The following is a 15,982-nucleotide window of genomic DNA, read 5'->3' on the forward strand; positions in this document are numbered from 1 at the left end:
TTTGGGATCCATCTGGAAATGCATAAAAAGTTGTGTAGAGAGCAGAGAGGGCATGTTCACACTGCAGATTCTCATTAGCTTGGGATCAATTACTGTTTCAATGCAATTGCCTTTAGGTTACAAATCCTCAAATTTTTGCGCAGTATTTAGCTTCACAGACACACCGAATTTTGAAAATTCGTAGCAGTGGAAATGTAGTCACCTTCACATTTTCAGTGTTTCAGATATCCATCTTTGTAAGTCTCCTCATATTTTGTTTATTGAGGCTGGCAAAGAATGGGAGAAGAGAACAGAAATTCACCACTTTTGTGGGATTATTCTTATCCTAAAGCAGAGTTATTTTGCTATGGGAGCACTCTGTAGTGTTTTAATTGAGGTAGCATTATTGCTAACAATTTTAATACACAGAAAATTTCCTGTTGTACTTTTGTTGCTGTTTTATTTCAGATAAAATATATTTATTAAGTAAATAAAATAAAAATCAAGTCTTACTTTCAACATCCCATGCCACAACAAATATTTTAATTTGTGCTGTGTTTCTGTATCTCATAAAGCATAACAACCAGCATCCATCTAAATCTATCTTCCTGATAGATTTGGTTGCTCAGAGCAACCACACACAACCTTCTGCAAGAGCAAATGCTCACTAAACTGGGTTTTCATGTGTTGAGTGTGGTGTTTGAGAGGAAGCAGATACTGCAGAGGTGATAAATGTGAGGTTGTTTTCCTCTTAAAATCCGCTGATTCAAGTGTCAGCTCCTTCCATACTTTTTGATACACTGATACATTAATTATATGTTTCTGCTGTTCTTGTGAAATCTATTTGAGTCAAATCAGCCTACTGTCATAATTGGAATTATTGAGGTTGTATCGGCATTCTCAATATTATTGTCACTAGTGTATGGTGCTATTTATAAAGCAGAGAATAAAATGTACTTTATGTGTGCAATTATGGCATTTCAAACCATGTTGAGATGAAGAAAAATACCATTTCCCATTGGAAAATATTTTGATTAGAAATTACTCAGTAAGTACCTTTAAAATTCAGCCTTTCCTGCAAAACCCAAGTGTGATGACAGCCCTAAAGTCAGTGTGTATGTTTTACCAATATTTTTGTGAAATCATCATCCCTTGACTGAAACCAAAACTTCCATAAAGACTGACACAAGAACACCAAAGCTGCAAACAATATCCTAAACCTCAGATTCTGAATGTGACTTTTCAGAGCACTCTACTAAACAGAGCAAGAAAATATCACTATTGAAGAAAGAAAACAATCAGTATAATGGTAAAGCATTTCCATTTTGTACATCTACATGAACGTAGCTGACTGTGGAACAACTTGCACTTACATGTTGTAAACTTTACATTATTAAAACTGACATGTTCATTATTAAACTCTCTATATTATTCACATTTCTTTTACAATCAGCTCATTTGTGTCTTTAGAAAGCAGGAATGCCTTCTTGCAGCCCTCCTGGGAAGTGCAGTGTGCCCCAAAGCTATTCAGAATAATACAGATTCGTAGCACAGCCACTTTATTGTCTTTAACAACTGGTTCCTCCATTTCGTATTGTTCACTGGTGAAAGTAGAAACAACAATATGAGAAATACTGTTTGAAAAAATAACTGTCTTTGTATTCCTTGAAGTCTGAAAAGTAGGTATGTGGCTTGAACAAGCACACACGATGGTGTTTTCTTGTGAGTGTTCCGCTGGACTGACCGTGTGGTGATCTGCACAGCCAGCAGACAGCTCCTTCTTGTTCCCCAGCTCCTCCTTTGTTCTACAGTGGCAGAGCTGGCAGCTTCCTCCTCATTCTGGGGACAATGTGCCATGGTGCACAGCTGGTGGGTGTGCTGGTGGTGAAAACAGAGCAGCCTCCCTGCCTGCAAGGCATTGCCTCATGTATGGACAGGGTGAATCTGGTCCCTTTTCACAGTGCTGGCTTTACAGCTCTGGCTCATGAACTCACTCCTGGAGGGGACTTTTCCAGGGAGGTGGTGACTCATGTAACCAGACACGTACATTTTTTCTCCATTTACAATCTACAAATTGAGGGTAAAGCTTAGAGTCTGGTTGTGTCAGGGAAGGAAATTCAGCCTGGCTGGATACAACATTTAAAAATGGTTTCAAATCACTGTGGAGGAAATGGCCTCATGTTTTTGAAGTCTACACTGAACTGTATTGTGTAACTCATTCCTGAACACTGAAGAGAGTTGTTCATTGCTCATCCAAATTAACAGGGATTTGTGTGCTAATTTCAATAGAAGCAGAAATAGATTATAAAGGTTTTGGCAAGACTATGTAATAATTAGGAACTCAGGAGAGCAACCATATTCTAAAAGCAGATGCTTCCTGGGCTATGGTATTGATTCCTGATTTCTTTCATAGGAGCATTTTCTGCCATGATAACAAATTTATAACAGAGACAAGCATTCATCTAGCACTCAGCTCAGAACGTCTATTAAATAAAACATAGTTCCCAAACTAATTTCAAAGCTTATTCAGAGTGAGAGAATTGTGTCTTAATGATGAGTTTCTGGGGAGAGTAATAGGGTGACAATTTTTCCTATAAATACATATTCTTGAACTACCAGTATTGTTAAATGAAATCTATTCTGAGATGCCTTCAGGATTTGTGTCATTAAGCCTGAAAAATTGATTTGTATCTCTGAGGGTGTTTGAGATCATGGTATGCAATGACTATTTCACCTTAATTTGCTTTATGCCCCTGCTAAAGGGATGATAATATTTTGGAGTATCCTTTGGGGATGGTATTATTTTGTGGCATTCTTTGGAAAGCATCAATATTTCAATACTTTGGAATGTCCTTCTGTTGTTCATATGGTTGATTTTTCTTGCAATGTGTAAAATCTTTTAGGCAGTCATCAAGCGAATCTAAAGGGAAAAATAAATTACTCTAAGTCAGTTACACTTTGTGAAAGTTGATGGTTTAAAATCTAGTGTTAATGAAAAGTACCAAAAGCAAAAAGTGCTGAAAGTTTCCAATTGCCACATTCTGGTTCTTTCTTTGCTATTGGCTACGTGGGGCTGTTACAAATGTCAGATGGTCACTTCATACAGGTATCAGGAGATGTGGAGATTACAGAGCCTGGTGGGCAGGTCCATGTTCACGCCCTTCTGCAGTGCACAGGAAGAAATGCTATTCCAGGTCTGCATCGCACTCCCTCTACATCATTGCTGTCAGAGGTTGATGTGGTTTGAATAGGATGTGTCCTTTGGCCTGGGCCTGCACTCTGACACAGCATCTTGGATTTCCACACTCCCACCCTTCTCCCCAATTTCCTCACAAGCAGAACATGAAACAATGTGTTTGCAGCAGCTGGTGCTGAGCTAGGCAGACGTGTCTCCAGATTTTAATGCAACGAGTTCAGAGTCCTCTGCGTATCTGCCATTCAAGTGTTCGTTGTTGGCATCGTGGTGGTACAGGTACACAGGGACCTCAGTGATGGACGTGGCCGTGTAGGAGGTAGATCGCGTGGAGCAATGCTCCCGGCGCCGCTGGCCCCACTGCGTCTTGTACTGCGCCCACTGCCTCTTCAGAGCTCCTTGCACCTGCCAGGGAAACACTCTGTTACAGCGAGGCAACAAATACAATAACATTGTATTGTACAATAACATTTTATATATATGTATATATAAATAATAATTATATATATACACAATGTATACATATATAATACGTATATACAATATATATTTATATGCAATATTACACAAGAATATGTAATATTGTGTAATAATATAGTATTGTTGTAATACAAACACCTGAGACAGAAAGGGAAAGGGAAAGGGAAAGGGAAAGGGAAAGGAAAGGAAAGGAAAGGAAAGGAAAGGAAAGGAAAGGAAAGGGAAGGGAAGGAAAGGAAAGGGAAAGGAAAGGAAAGGAAAGGAAAGGAAAGGAAAGGAAAGGAAAGGAAAGGAAAGGAAAGGAAAGGAAAGGAAAGGAAAAAGGCTGATGCTGCCTCTGAAATGCGTAATGCATTTTGATACCTGAAGAAGCTCAGCCTTGAGTAATGAGAATTGCCATGAATGGCAAAGTGTAAGTACACTTCATGAGCTTGCCAGGAATAATTTTGTAGAAAGAGTTAGAGGATCAGGACAGCTAAACAGAGATTTTATTCTGGTAATTTAAGAACAGGTTCTGTGCTCACAAAATATAGAATGGTTATGGCCCTCTGCATAGCATAGAGGATTTCAACTGTTGAACAGTCATCTGCTAAGAATAAGATATTTTATTCAACACTTACATTAGGAGTGGTGTTATACATAGTATTAGGAAATTATTTAAACTATTGAGTCTTGCCAAGGAATAAGAAGGACTTCTCCAGCTGCATGTACATGCATGACAGCTCTTGATAGTTTTGTGACATGAGCGGAAATTGGGCAAATCCTGGCCCTTTTTGTTTAGATCAGTGATTCTGAACAACACAAAGTGAGAATAGCAGCAGTTTGGCACAACAATCTGATGCAAATGACCGTCTCCTCCAGAGGAAGGCAGGTGCAAGTAAGGCACTGTGATGACAGGAGTCTAAAAGTTTCTGTGGTCCTGCTGAGGTGGGCACTGTCATTTGGAGAGTGTATTGCTATTCACCTTCTCCTTACACATAAAGGAAAAAACCAAATGGCTCTGTGGAGTTTAATTAGGTATCCAGTGCAGGAAAGGGATATGGTCACAATGGAACTTTAATTACTTGGGCTCTGAGCAAGGTTTACTATGCCAATGTTGAGAATGAAAATGAAATAGCTGCATGTGGGGATGTTTTATCACACTATCACCCAAGTTTATTAGTAAGAAAGAATTACTGGGTCAAAAAATAATGCAATGGCAGCACTTGATACAGAAATATTACATGAGTTAAACTTTGTAAAGGTTTTAGTCACTTTAAAATTGCCTTCTGATGTTACAGTATGAATATTTTAGCTTTACCCCAAAAGCTATAGGGAGGGACTGGAAGAAGAAATCTTCAGAAGCACCAGGACAGTGACTTTCTCCATGTCTCAATGGGGCATCTGGGGCAGACACAAGGAGGATAATGCAGAAACCTTGTGTGTGCAAGTGGCTCTGCCTGCCCACAGCCACCTCTCTCCCCCTTGCACCACAGTCCCTAGCCACTGTGCCCTTCTGGCCCTCACCTCTGCCCCAGGCTGGCCATGTTTGCATTTCAGAGCACTTCATCCATTTGGATTCATGTCAGCATCTCCAGTGGAGGCAGCAAGAGCCTGCTCTTAGAGACTTGCTGTTCCTTTCTAGCCCTCTCCTTCCCTTGCTCCCTGCACAGACCCCAAGGCTTTGATCACTCTTGCATGGGGAGAGGAGCTGCTGTGCAGGTGAGAAGATCCTGATAAGCTCCCCAGCTGCTCTCAGCTGAACTGGAGTCTGCCATGGGTCTGGGGATGATAGTGTGGTTAGCTGGAGAGGGAAGAACAATGTTCCTGAGTCTTACAGGGCCTGTCATGAGGAGTTTATCATTTTCTTCTTCAGAGAGAGTGATGCTTACGCCATATGTGTGATGGGTAGACAGCAGCCACATCCCTTCCAGTTCAGCCCATGATCAGAAGTGCAATTATAAAGGTCTAAAAGGCTCCACAGAGCAGAGAGAGCACAAGGTCAAAGCATCTTTTTTTTTTTTTGTTCTCTGCTGAACTGCTTGTTTGTGCAAAAGGATCTGTCCACAAATGAATAATGGATTGTACAAGTTGCTGCATTTGAGTAGAACTTGTTAAGCTAATTTTCTGCCACCATTCCAAGAATCTCAGATGATCATAACTCAGTGCCAACAAAAACCATTCAGGCATGGATTTTAAATATGTAAGCAGCATTACTGAAAATCACATGCACAGCCACGATGTATTAATGACTGAGGAGGCACCTGGGGACCACAAGGCACACGGTGATGCCTGCCGTGCTTTCCACTGTGATGGCAGATAAAAGAAAGCAACCACTGAAGCAGTGAAGAGCCCAAGTTTATTTACTCTGGTCTTCAAGACTTTAAAGGTTTTTCTGTTCTCTATTAGCCATTCACACCTCATTGACATAGAAGTGACATGGCTGTTTTTTCCCCAAATAGACTTTCCATTCTGTTGTCCAGCCTTGCAGTCTAGAAGCAATCCCAGGCTTGAAAATGTGGTCTGGTGAGCAGGCTTTTGCAGAGACCTTGTATTATCTGTACAAAACTGTTGCTGTTGGATAGAGAAACTGCAGTTCTACTGGACACCAAGATTTAATATGAAAATGTACAAGAAGACTTTTCATTTCAAAAGTAAAAAAACCAAACATTGTTTATGTGTTCTTCCAGATGAATGCAGACATTAGTATAGCTTTTTTATTATTATGTTTAGATTTATTTCTATAGATGGGCTCATGGTACTAAAGTGAGGTTAGTGAGGCAGTAGGGATGAATGCACTATAAAACACACTGAAGTGGTTCTGAGTTTAGCACTGTTTGTCCTGGCTAAGCTTCATGTGTTTCAGTCTTGAAGTTAAATGTTCCAGTAGGAAAAAAGTAAATCCCAGATTAGCCAAGCTTCTGCAGTACTAAAATTAATCTCCTTGCCCCACACTAAATTTTCTCATGAGAAATAATTTTAGCCTCTATGGCAGCAGATGTATGCAGCAGCTTGGAAACAATCTTATATCATGGCTGAAGACCAGACTGTGTCTTTGGTCTGTGTACTTCTGCATACACCAGGACTGAGGGAAATTAACTCAGTTTCCTTGGTCAAACTCATATTAATGCTCCCTTTAGAGGGCTCTAAAAGCAGCTTGGCATTAGTCTGTTGCTGTTTTTCTGTAGGTTTTGTGCCTTATATATCTATAGATTGTGTAACTGCAGAAATAAATGGGAAGAAAGGATCACAAAACTTTCATCCTTTCCTGGCCCAGCCCAGCCCAGCTAGTCTAGTACATGAACTTTGCTGGTGTTTATGAGTAATGTGCTGCTGCAAGTAGCACCAAACTGTCTTGAGTCTGTGTTAGAGAGGTGTCATCTTTGACACTGCTCACCTTAATGGGAAATTCTAATAAAAGCTTCCCTAAATAAAATTTTCTGGAAGAAAATAATGAGAGGGTTTTCCAGCACTCCTGCCATTGACAATCTGCAAATCTGAAGCAGATGCAATGATTTTGAAAATGGCAAAAATTACAATGTACAATTGTACAATTGCAAATTACAATGTACAATCGCAAATTACAATGTACAATTGTACAATTACAAAGTACCCAAGCACCAATAAAACCACTCTCAGCAAGTCTGAGAAACCTGTGTCCTCGCAGTCATTTGTTTTTACTGCCTGACTTTGATCCATGTTTCTGATCAGCTGCTCCACCAAGGATCATTCATGCATATTGGCAAGCAGATGCTTCAGATGTATTCCTTAGTGCATACTTTGAGAATTGTATCCCTGGGATTGTAAAAGTGGGCATGCTCTTCTGACTTTGTAGCTTTGCCAAAAGTACTTTGGAATTAGAGCTAGTTGATGAAACTAAGAAACAAATGTGTTTTAAGATACTTTATGTTTTCGGTGCATTTTGTTGTGACCTTTCCTCATTTTTAACATTGCTACGACCTTTAATCTGGACAAGTCTGGGTGTTCTCATTAGAGGTGGAGAATCAACCTCTTGCACTAAAGCTATAAAATATAAAGGGAATTTTTTTGCAAAATCTAATCTGAAAAAAAAGCAGGGCGCACTGGGAGGAGTGAAGAAGGCAATGTTCAGGACCAGGATTTTGAGGTAGCACGTTGTTTGGAGGGGACACTGGAGAACTGGTTGTACACAGTGATGCAGTCACTCTTATAGGCAGAGGATGCTTCAAAAGCTGCCTGACTGGCCTCTACTTTCTTCTAGGTCCTCCATACTAGGGAGTATCAGAAGTTTGTCTTTGTTTCTAGGGCATGGATATTCAGCTGTGTCAGAGTGATGACAGTAAAGCAGAGGGAGAAAGGTGATAGTAGCCTGCAGATACTGGGGACAGAAATGTGTTTGGAAAAGAGTTGTGCATGTCTTAACTTTTTTTAGTTGGATGCATGAAACTGTGAACCTCTGTAGTGTGATCTTACAGCTCTCACTTTGTGTGAGGTTGTGCTGTGATTAGCTGCTCACATTTTGCCCTTCTCTGTCGTGCCTCCTGAGGAGCCATGCTACAGAACTGCAGCTGAGGCCTCTTGTCTATTTTATTCTTCAGTTTCTCTGTACATTTACACAGGGAGCCAACCAGAGGCAAATGTACAGAGATGTTGACAAATGGTGGCAGAATTTAATACTCTCTGCTGTCCTGAATGTTATCAAATCAGCCAGTAACACCTTATCAATAAGATAGCCTGCTTCCAGTCTCTATCAAAACATCAGCGTGGTCACGTCATTACATGAAATTTGCTGGTTTCTAATAATATACAGGGATAAACAGGAGCACAAATGTCTCTCTTCATTTACTGAGTGCTAGCATCACAAAGTTTGTTCTGTATCTAATTCATCTGCTCTGGATTGAAAGTGAACATTTTAATGGACTTCCTAGCTTTGCTAAGATATATGATATTTTATTTCGCTACAGTTGAATGCTCTTGATGTGTTGAAAAAGCTTTTTTCTGCCAACCATCTTTGGAAAAATTCTTACTGCAGAACTTTAAATGGTTCTTGACATATTTTAACATGTTATTTTTTGTTAAAAAAAAAAAGAAGTAGTAAAGTGGATCTAAAACCCATTGTAGATGTATATTCATATATATGATCCAGCTGTAAGAGATTGGGAGAGATCTTTGCCTTAAGGATTTTTATTTCTCAATTGCTACACAAGAAACATTGACTGTAAAAAGGCCACTGCTAGTCCTCAAAGGAGCTCAAGCAATTGCACTCCTCCACCTCTGACAGTGCTGCCAGGGATGGATTTGCCATGGCTCTGGCCTGAGCTCCCCACTGCATTCCTCAGACAGATCTCTGAATGCCTTCTCTGCTTCTTATTGAGTGTTGTGGTCCTTCCTGCTGTTCTGGGGCAGGAAGGGGTGTAAAGCATTTTTCACCTTTACTTAGACCTCCATCTCAAACCTGCAGGGTTTTGACCAGTAGGGTCAGAGTGTCATGCCTGTACCTCACTAGGTGCCATCTGCTTTGTAATGGTAACAGAGCTGATTGATCTGCTCAGGGATATTCGTCACACTCTGCACAGAGCTGTCAGAAATGCACACCACTGCTTGTGTGCAGAGAGTAAAAGCAACTTGGTGTGGTTCCAAAGTTTGCAGTGCGACATGCTTCACATCTGCATTAATGAACAGCAGGATGACTATTTTACAAGTTCTGCTCATTTTCTGCATTTCATGTACTTACCTCACCATTGAAGAAGCAGAATATGGTAGCCACAAGTAAGCCCTAAGAGAAGGAAAAGAAAAGAGTTTAGGGATCAGAATACATAGACTTCATAATGTTTTGGAAATTTGGCCTTGATGGATACAAGATAAAAACATTAGTCCACTTCCTCTGCGTCACAGACCACAGACATTCCCCATCTTTCACAGGTGTGCTATTAAATGGATTTGTGGTCTTTTCATAATGTTTTACTGTGCCCCCCCCACCCCCAGTCCAGCATTACTATATTTTATAGATTATCTGTTATGGCTATGAAGTTATTGATATATAAGAGATGTAGAGAAGGAAAATAAAAGGTAGATATGTATTTTGCTTACAGAGGAGAACCACAGTGCCACTGATTTTGCTGAAGAGATGGCAGCGGAATTTTGTCCTATATGTTGTCACTCACTCATCAGAGCGTAGCTCTCCAGTCAAAAGTGCCAGACACAGAGAATCCAGCTGTCCCAGGAAGGTTTAAATTGAACTGTATGTCAGGATAAGTGAACTGGTATGTTTGTATGGATGGAGAAGATATGAGACGAGGTCTAAGTGACCAGAAAAAGGAAAAAATCTACCACAGCACACGAGTTAGAGGGTAGGGAGGCAGAAAAAAGTGCACATCATAGCTTGGTTGTAAATGGCTTTAAGTTAATTTCATCATCACCAGAGTTGTTCAAATAGAATTTCACTCCTGCCATAAGATTAAACAGGGCCAAGGCAGGAATATGAGACGGCAAAGTGTGAAATTAATGAGAAAATTCCTGCACAGAGAGCCTGCCATTCAGGATTATGTGGTTACACTGGTCCATGTCCTAGTCTTATTAAAATAGCATTACATAGCATCACTGGGAGCCAAATGCTTTAATTTTAAATTACTTAAAGCAGTTATTATAAACTAAATGTATGGTAGTTTGTGAAATTGAGGGGAAAACTGCAATGCAGCTTATGTTCCCAAGGGCTGCTTTGAAGAGCTTTACAGCTGTATCTTTTCTATAAAACCTTCATTTAAATGATTACCAGCTGAATTGTAGATAATGTTTTGCAAAATGCCTTGGACTCTCAGATGCATATTTTGCACCACAAACAGAGTAAGGAATCACTTTTTAACTAAATGCTTGTATAGAGATACACAGGCTGGTTTGGACAAGTGCTGACCACTTCAATACTGACAATTATTTTTCTTGAATAGATTTTCTCTGATGCAGGACTTTTAATTTTACATAAATTCAAATATCAACATGAATCAGCACTTTGGTTGAGGATGAAGGGTAGGCATAGTGAGAAATAAAAGTTTCTTTTAATATTTCGGCAAAGCAGTGAGTATTTTCAAAAAACTCAAATCCCACCATACAGTGAGAAATACACAAGAGCTTGTCCATAAATTTTGAGCTGAGAAGCTCCACAAATTCAAACAAAACCTTACAGTTCTAAAGCAGGACTTTGCCTGACCAGACACTCCTAAATCAAAATTTTTGCAAGGTTAGAAAACGCACCAGTTCCTTGGAGCCTGTACTGATGCTGTTTGAGCTGTGCACAGCTGGGCACAACCTCTGCTCTTGGACTGCACTGGGCACCCTGGCAGCAGGGCTCTGCTAAACGTGGTTTCACCAGCAGCAGTCAGGCACAATGGCAAACAAGATGGATCTGGATCTCCTCTGGGAGCAGGGATGCTCAGGGTTGGCATACATGAGATGTGGGAAATCAGAAGACAGCATGGGGAGAGAAAGAAGCAGGGGGAGAGAGATAGAGGCTGAGAAATTTTTTCAAGTTTGCTCTTCAGTGAGAGTGTTTAGGGGGAATGTGGGAACCTTAGTTTACCTAAAGACAGAAACTGAACCTGAACTATTAAAATAAAGCCATTTTCCATTTCAATTCCTGCATGGAATTGGAAATCTTCTGTTACATCCTGCAATTGCTCCACTTTTCTGCTATTCAAGAGTGTAGTTCCCTTAACTAATGCTTTCTCTAGTCAACTTCAGACAGAAAAGCTAAAGAGGAAAGTGGAGTGATGCCTCATATCCCTTTCAGTTTCTCTTCTAGTTTTGAGTTAGCTGAAAGCACACCTGGCTTGTTATTTTGAGACCATGCATGTTGTACATGTTCTGGCTAAAGAAATTATTTTCTGTACTCTGTTCCATGTATATCGCATTGCTCTTCTTCCACCTGCCATGACCCTCTGGACTCTACCATCTATATTTCTATTATTTCTATTTCTCTTTCTGTTTCTACTATTTCTATTTCTATTTCTATTTCTATTTCTAATTCTATATTTCTAGTTCTAGTTCTAGTTCTTCTTCTTATCCATAAAGTTTTGCCCCAAGTTCAGAGGGCTATTGTTATCTTCAGCTGTAAAGCTGCAGAGATCTCAGTAGCTGACACCAGCTTTGTCTGTCTGGAGCCAGGAGGGCTTGGGATGACCATGATTCTAGAGTGGATCTATTAAAACATGTGACAGATTGCATGTAGTTTAATTATTTAATTTAAAGCCCATGGGTTATTTCTCATTTCTCTTTGACACATATCTTCCAAACTCTAACTGCTACTGGTTTTTGCTCAGGATACAACTCTTGCTGAGGATGAAATGTCTAAGTCAATTATAGCTCTCTGCCACTGTGTGGAGTTGTTAAACTAACCTGTGATATATTGTCTGCTCCCAGCAAGATAATGTTGGCTGTGGTCTTGAAAGTGGAAATGAAGAATATATTTATTTTAGGATAAGGGCCTTTAATGACTTCTTCTGAAATTCTTTATTTCTGAAACTACATGAAGAAAAATGAATGTGGCTTTCAGCTGAATCATGCCATAGGGATTGTCCAGAGACAGCAGCTCTCAGACTTTCACTACCTTATTTTATTAACACTGTATTGAGTTTTTTCCAGTGTTTAAGTGACTATACTGGTCTAAGTGAATTCTTTGCTTGACAAGTATTTAATTTGTATCTCATTGTCCTAGAAGACATGAGTGTCTTGAAAAGAAGTTTGAGTAATTTACTCAGGTTAGAAATGAACAAATAAAAAATACCATTGCAGATAATACAAATTTACATAGGTTTCTCATACTTCTTTTTACTTTTTTATTTGAGCTTATGTCTCCATTAAACCAAGAAAGCATATATAGGTGCACTTATTCCTGCTGTTCCTGACCATGTCCAGGGCCCTAACCTAATCAACCATACGCTGTGTGGCTGATAAGATTTTAGTGGGGTCATATATTCATTACTGATATTAGAAGATAATGTACAGGTGGTGATAGTATAAAAATCAGTTTTTGATTCTCTATGTGGACTTTGCTCTATGTCCATTTACTTCTCACTTCTGGAGCTGAATGGACAGCAAGAAAAAAAAAAAAAACAAAAGAAAAAACAAAAGAAAAAAAGAAAACAAAAGGAAAAAAAAGAAAAAATAAAGAAAAGCATCGCTGAGGTTGTTCGTAGAAGTGCATCCCATTCCCACCTCTCTCATTTTGGCAAAGATAAAAAGCTTTGAGAAAAACAGCAGTGCTTTTCTCACCACCTTCATTCACAGCACACCCATACAGCATCTCTGAGGTAAATGACTGCGTTATGAATTGTTAATTTATGTTACATGAAAAAAATAAGCAAAGCAAAGAACGTGTCTGTGCAGTTTCTGCTGCCACTGAGGTGGGGAGATTGTCGTGAGAGGGCTGAAGACAGCAGGAAAATGATAGCAATATCCCATCAACCAAAGCTCATGCTTTGCTTCTCCTGCTCCCTATGGAGATTTCATTACTGTCATTTTTTGCGTGAAAGTTTCATATAAAATTGGCACTTCATTATATTCAGCTTACAAAATATATTTTCCCTAACCTTAATTGGCTTAAAATATTGAAAAGCTTTTGAACTACTAATAATTCAAAGAGAAAAAAAAGAACAGAAGATAAAGAAAAAATGCTTATGTTGTCAAAAACAGTCCTATAACTTTAAGTTTGAACAGAAGGAGAAAATATTTCTGCCTGGTTTGGCATTATAGAGGATATTTATTTCCTTTTAAACTGAGAAACAGATGGAATGAATACCTTCTAAAATACTTTGAAATTTCTCACTATTTTTAACAGGCTACTTTTAAATGGGTTAATTTTATTCTGTATAAGGTTGCACAGAGAGCTGAATTTAAAGCTTGGAGGCAGTGCGGATATATATGCAGTCCAAACCCAGGCCTTAAAGATTCAAAATACCCTTGTACTAAACCAGGCACCTCTGAGCTGCATCCTCCTGCCTGGCAGGGTGGGTGCTGCAGCCATGAGGGGCTGCTTGGGAGCTGCTGAGTGGCACACAAAGGATCTCACTTGGGGAGAAAAAGACAGTGATTATTTTCTGTTCAGCAGAAAAGAAATCCCTTCTCATTTGCCAATAAAAACCAAGGCTCTTATGCTGAATAGCATTTTAATTTCTCATTAGAGGTAGAATTACACTTTTAGAGCCTCAGTCACCAAGGGATCGAGAAGAACAGCTTTAGCTGCTTGTGTCCTGCTGTTGATTCCGGGGCTGTTCCTCCACCCCTCCCTCACAGACCTCCACAGGGGCAGTGCCATTTTATGGCACCTGACAGCCTCTAAAAACCTGGCTTGCAGGTGCTGGAGATAGAATGGGACAGCTGGTGTAGGGAGCTTGAAAGCTGAGGCTTACTCATCCCTGGGCTGGTTTGAGAGCTGTGGGGGGACTGTGTCTATACGTGGGACTAACTGATGTATCGTGCAGTTAATTTTCTACTCTTTTTTTTTGTTGTGAGGCCTTTGCCTGCGGGCCAGTGTCAGAAGTCAGAAGCTGGGGTAATGGCCCTTGGTAGCAGAACCTCTGATGGAAGTACAGCACCCCAATCCCTTTACAGCCTGGGACCTCTCAAAAGGTTGCCAGTGGTTCCAAGGGTGAAGAAAGCATCAGTTCCAGCCCCAGCACCAGCAGAGGTGAGAGTGAGTTCAGCAGAGGAAACCTAGCCCATTGACAAATAAAATAAAATAGAAAAATAAAATAAAATAAATAAAATAAAATACTGGTGTGTTGTTTTTCAGCTGGGAAAACCATTCTTTGAAAAAAAGTAACATTACATGTTTTTTTTTTGTGAAAAGTTCTTTCTTTTCTTCAGTCCTCTGAGTTTTACAATAGACTGCAGTTCTTGTTTGCACCATTTCTGTGTACATGAATTATATAACTAACACATCAATCCTTCATGTTCACTTAAAGAAGTCATGTACTGTGAAAACTTGCCTCTCTTTCTGTTCTAGAAAAGGCATAAAATTTTCTCATTTAAGCAGTGCAGAAATGAAGAATGTATAACATTTTGCACCAAAAAAAGATGGGTAATTTTTCCCAGGATGACTGACATGCCATGAGCTGCAAAACCCCACAGACTCTTGCTGGTGTCTGCACGGGCTGGCTGTGCTGTGGGTCAGGGAGCACAGCAGCTAGAGGGGAGACACAGCCATTACACAAACTCACACAGAATCTGCTAATTACAGAACCAGCCCTAGAAGAAAATGAGCACCAGAGGAGTGATTATACAGCTGGGGATCGATCTTAAATATGCATACAAGAAATGCTAGGGAAAGAATTAAGAATGTTTATTTTAGGTTGCTGGTTAAAAATCCAGGGTAAGTGGAAAAGGAAGGATTGCAGTTGGCTGCAGCCAGCAGGACAACTGCCCAGCCCTTCCAAAATGCCAAATTCTTGCAGGAAGATTACACTGCAGAGGTGTCAAGGGTTCTTCTGTGTGAGCAGAAGGAGCCCACTAGGGATGAAACTTTCCTGCCCTGGATCCCTCCCTCACCCAACCCCCTTCATCCATGCAGCCTCCATTTCAACCTCAGTTTGGTGATTTTCTGTTGCATAATGATCACAATTAGAATTTTTAATTAAGACAATTATAATCGGTTTTGCGATTCTCCAACAACTGCATGGAATTTAAAAGATATTTTATTTTAAGAGTAAAGTGATTATTGTAACACTCTGTCTTATCCTAACTTGTTAGAACTGCAATCAAATAACTTGTCACCAAAAAACTAATTTGGAGATATTCATTTATAGCTCTTGTAAGTGAAAAAGTAACAGTACAGGCAACAATAGAAGTAACAAAGCTGTCATTCCTTTTAAGCAGAACTGTAATATAAGATGTCATACACTTCAAAAGTAGACCTATAACTTCAGTTATTCTACCCAGGCAGCAGCAGGAGCACCCACAGTTTTGAAGGGATAAGGATGATAAGCAGGGTATATAATCTGACAGGGTTCATAGATTTAGGTTGCCTTATTTATAATTTCATTTAAGGAAAAACACTATTATTTTTAAGCTGTTTTCTTATTAAAGCATTAAAATAATTTCTCCATTTAGTCATTCTATATGAATGGAAGCAATAAGTTAGTCACCATATTCAGTCATGTTGACCACTACTCACAAATGCATTGAAAAACTGCCTTTCCTAGTCAGTATAGGTCTGGATATATTCCAGTCAGTCAACCAGATAACCCAGCCTTTAAATGCATTTTGGTTTGGCTTGTTTTGTTAAAAAAAAAACCCAACCAAAACTAGACTTACTGAACGATGTATTTTCAGAGCGTTTTTGAAATCAAAATGTCAATCTGATAATTTAAACTGCCTAATAAT

General features: G+C 39.6%; 1 protein-coding gene across 2 annotated transcripts in view; it reads right to left on the reverse strand.

Annotated features, from left to right (window-relative positions):
• Positions 1–435: 435 nt before the first annotated feature.
• Positions 436–15,982, reverse strand: part of CALCR (calcitonin receptor) — a 154,616-nt gene continuing 139,069 nt past the window's right edge. For both annotated transcript variants that reach the window (XM_054274019.1, XM_054274018.1), the window contains exons 12-13: positions 9,345–9,386; positions 436–3,577 (exon numbers count right to left, since the gene is read on the reverse strand). In XM_054274019.1, the coding sequence (XP_054129994.1) occupies positions 3,356–3,577; positions 9,345–9,386 (264 nt within the window). In that variant the 3' untranslated portion in view covers positions 436–3,355. The remainder of the gene's footprint in view (positions 3,578–9,344; positions 9,387–15,982) is intronic.

Source organism: Melozone crissalis, unplaced genomic scaffold (genome assembly GCF_028551555.1).
Source record: "Melozone crissalis strain CALT ecotype California unplaced genomic scaffold, PUWL_Pcris_2 ptg000016l_1, whole genome shotgun sequence".
NCBI classification, from domain to species: domain Eukaryota; kingdom Metazoa; phylum Chordata; class Aves; order Passeriformes; family Passerellidae; genus Melozone; species Melozone crissalis.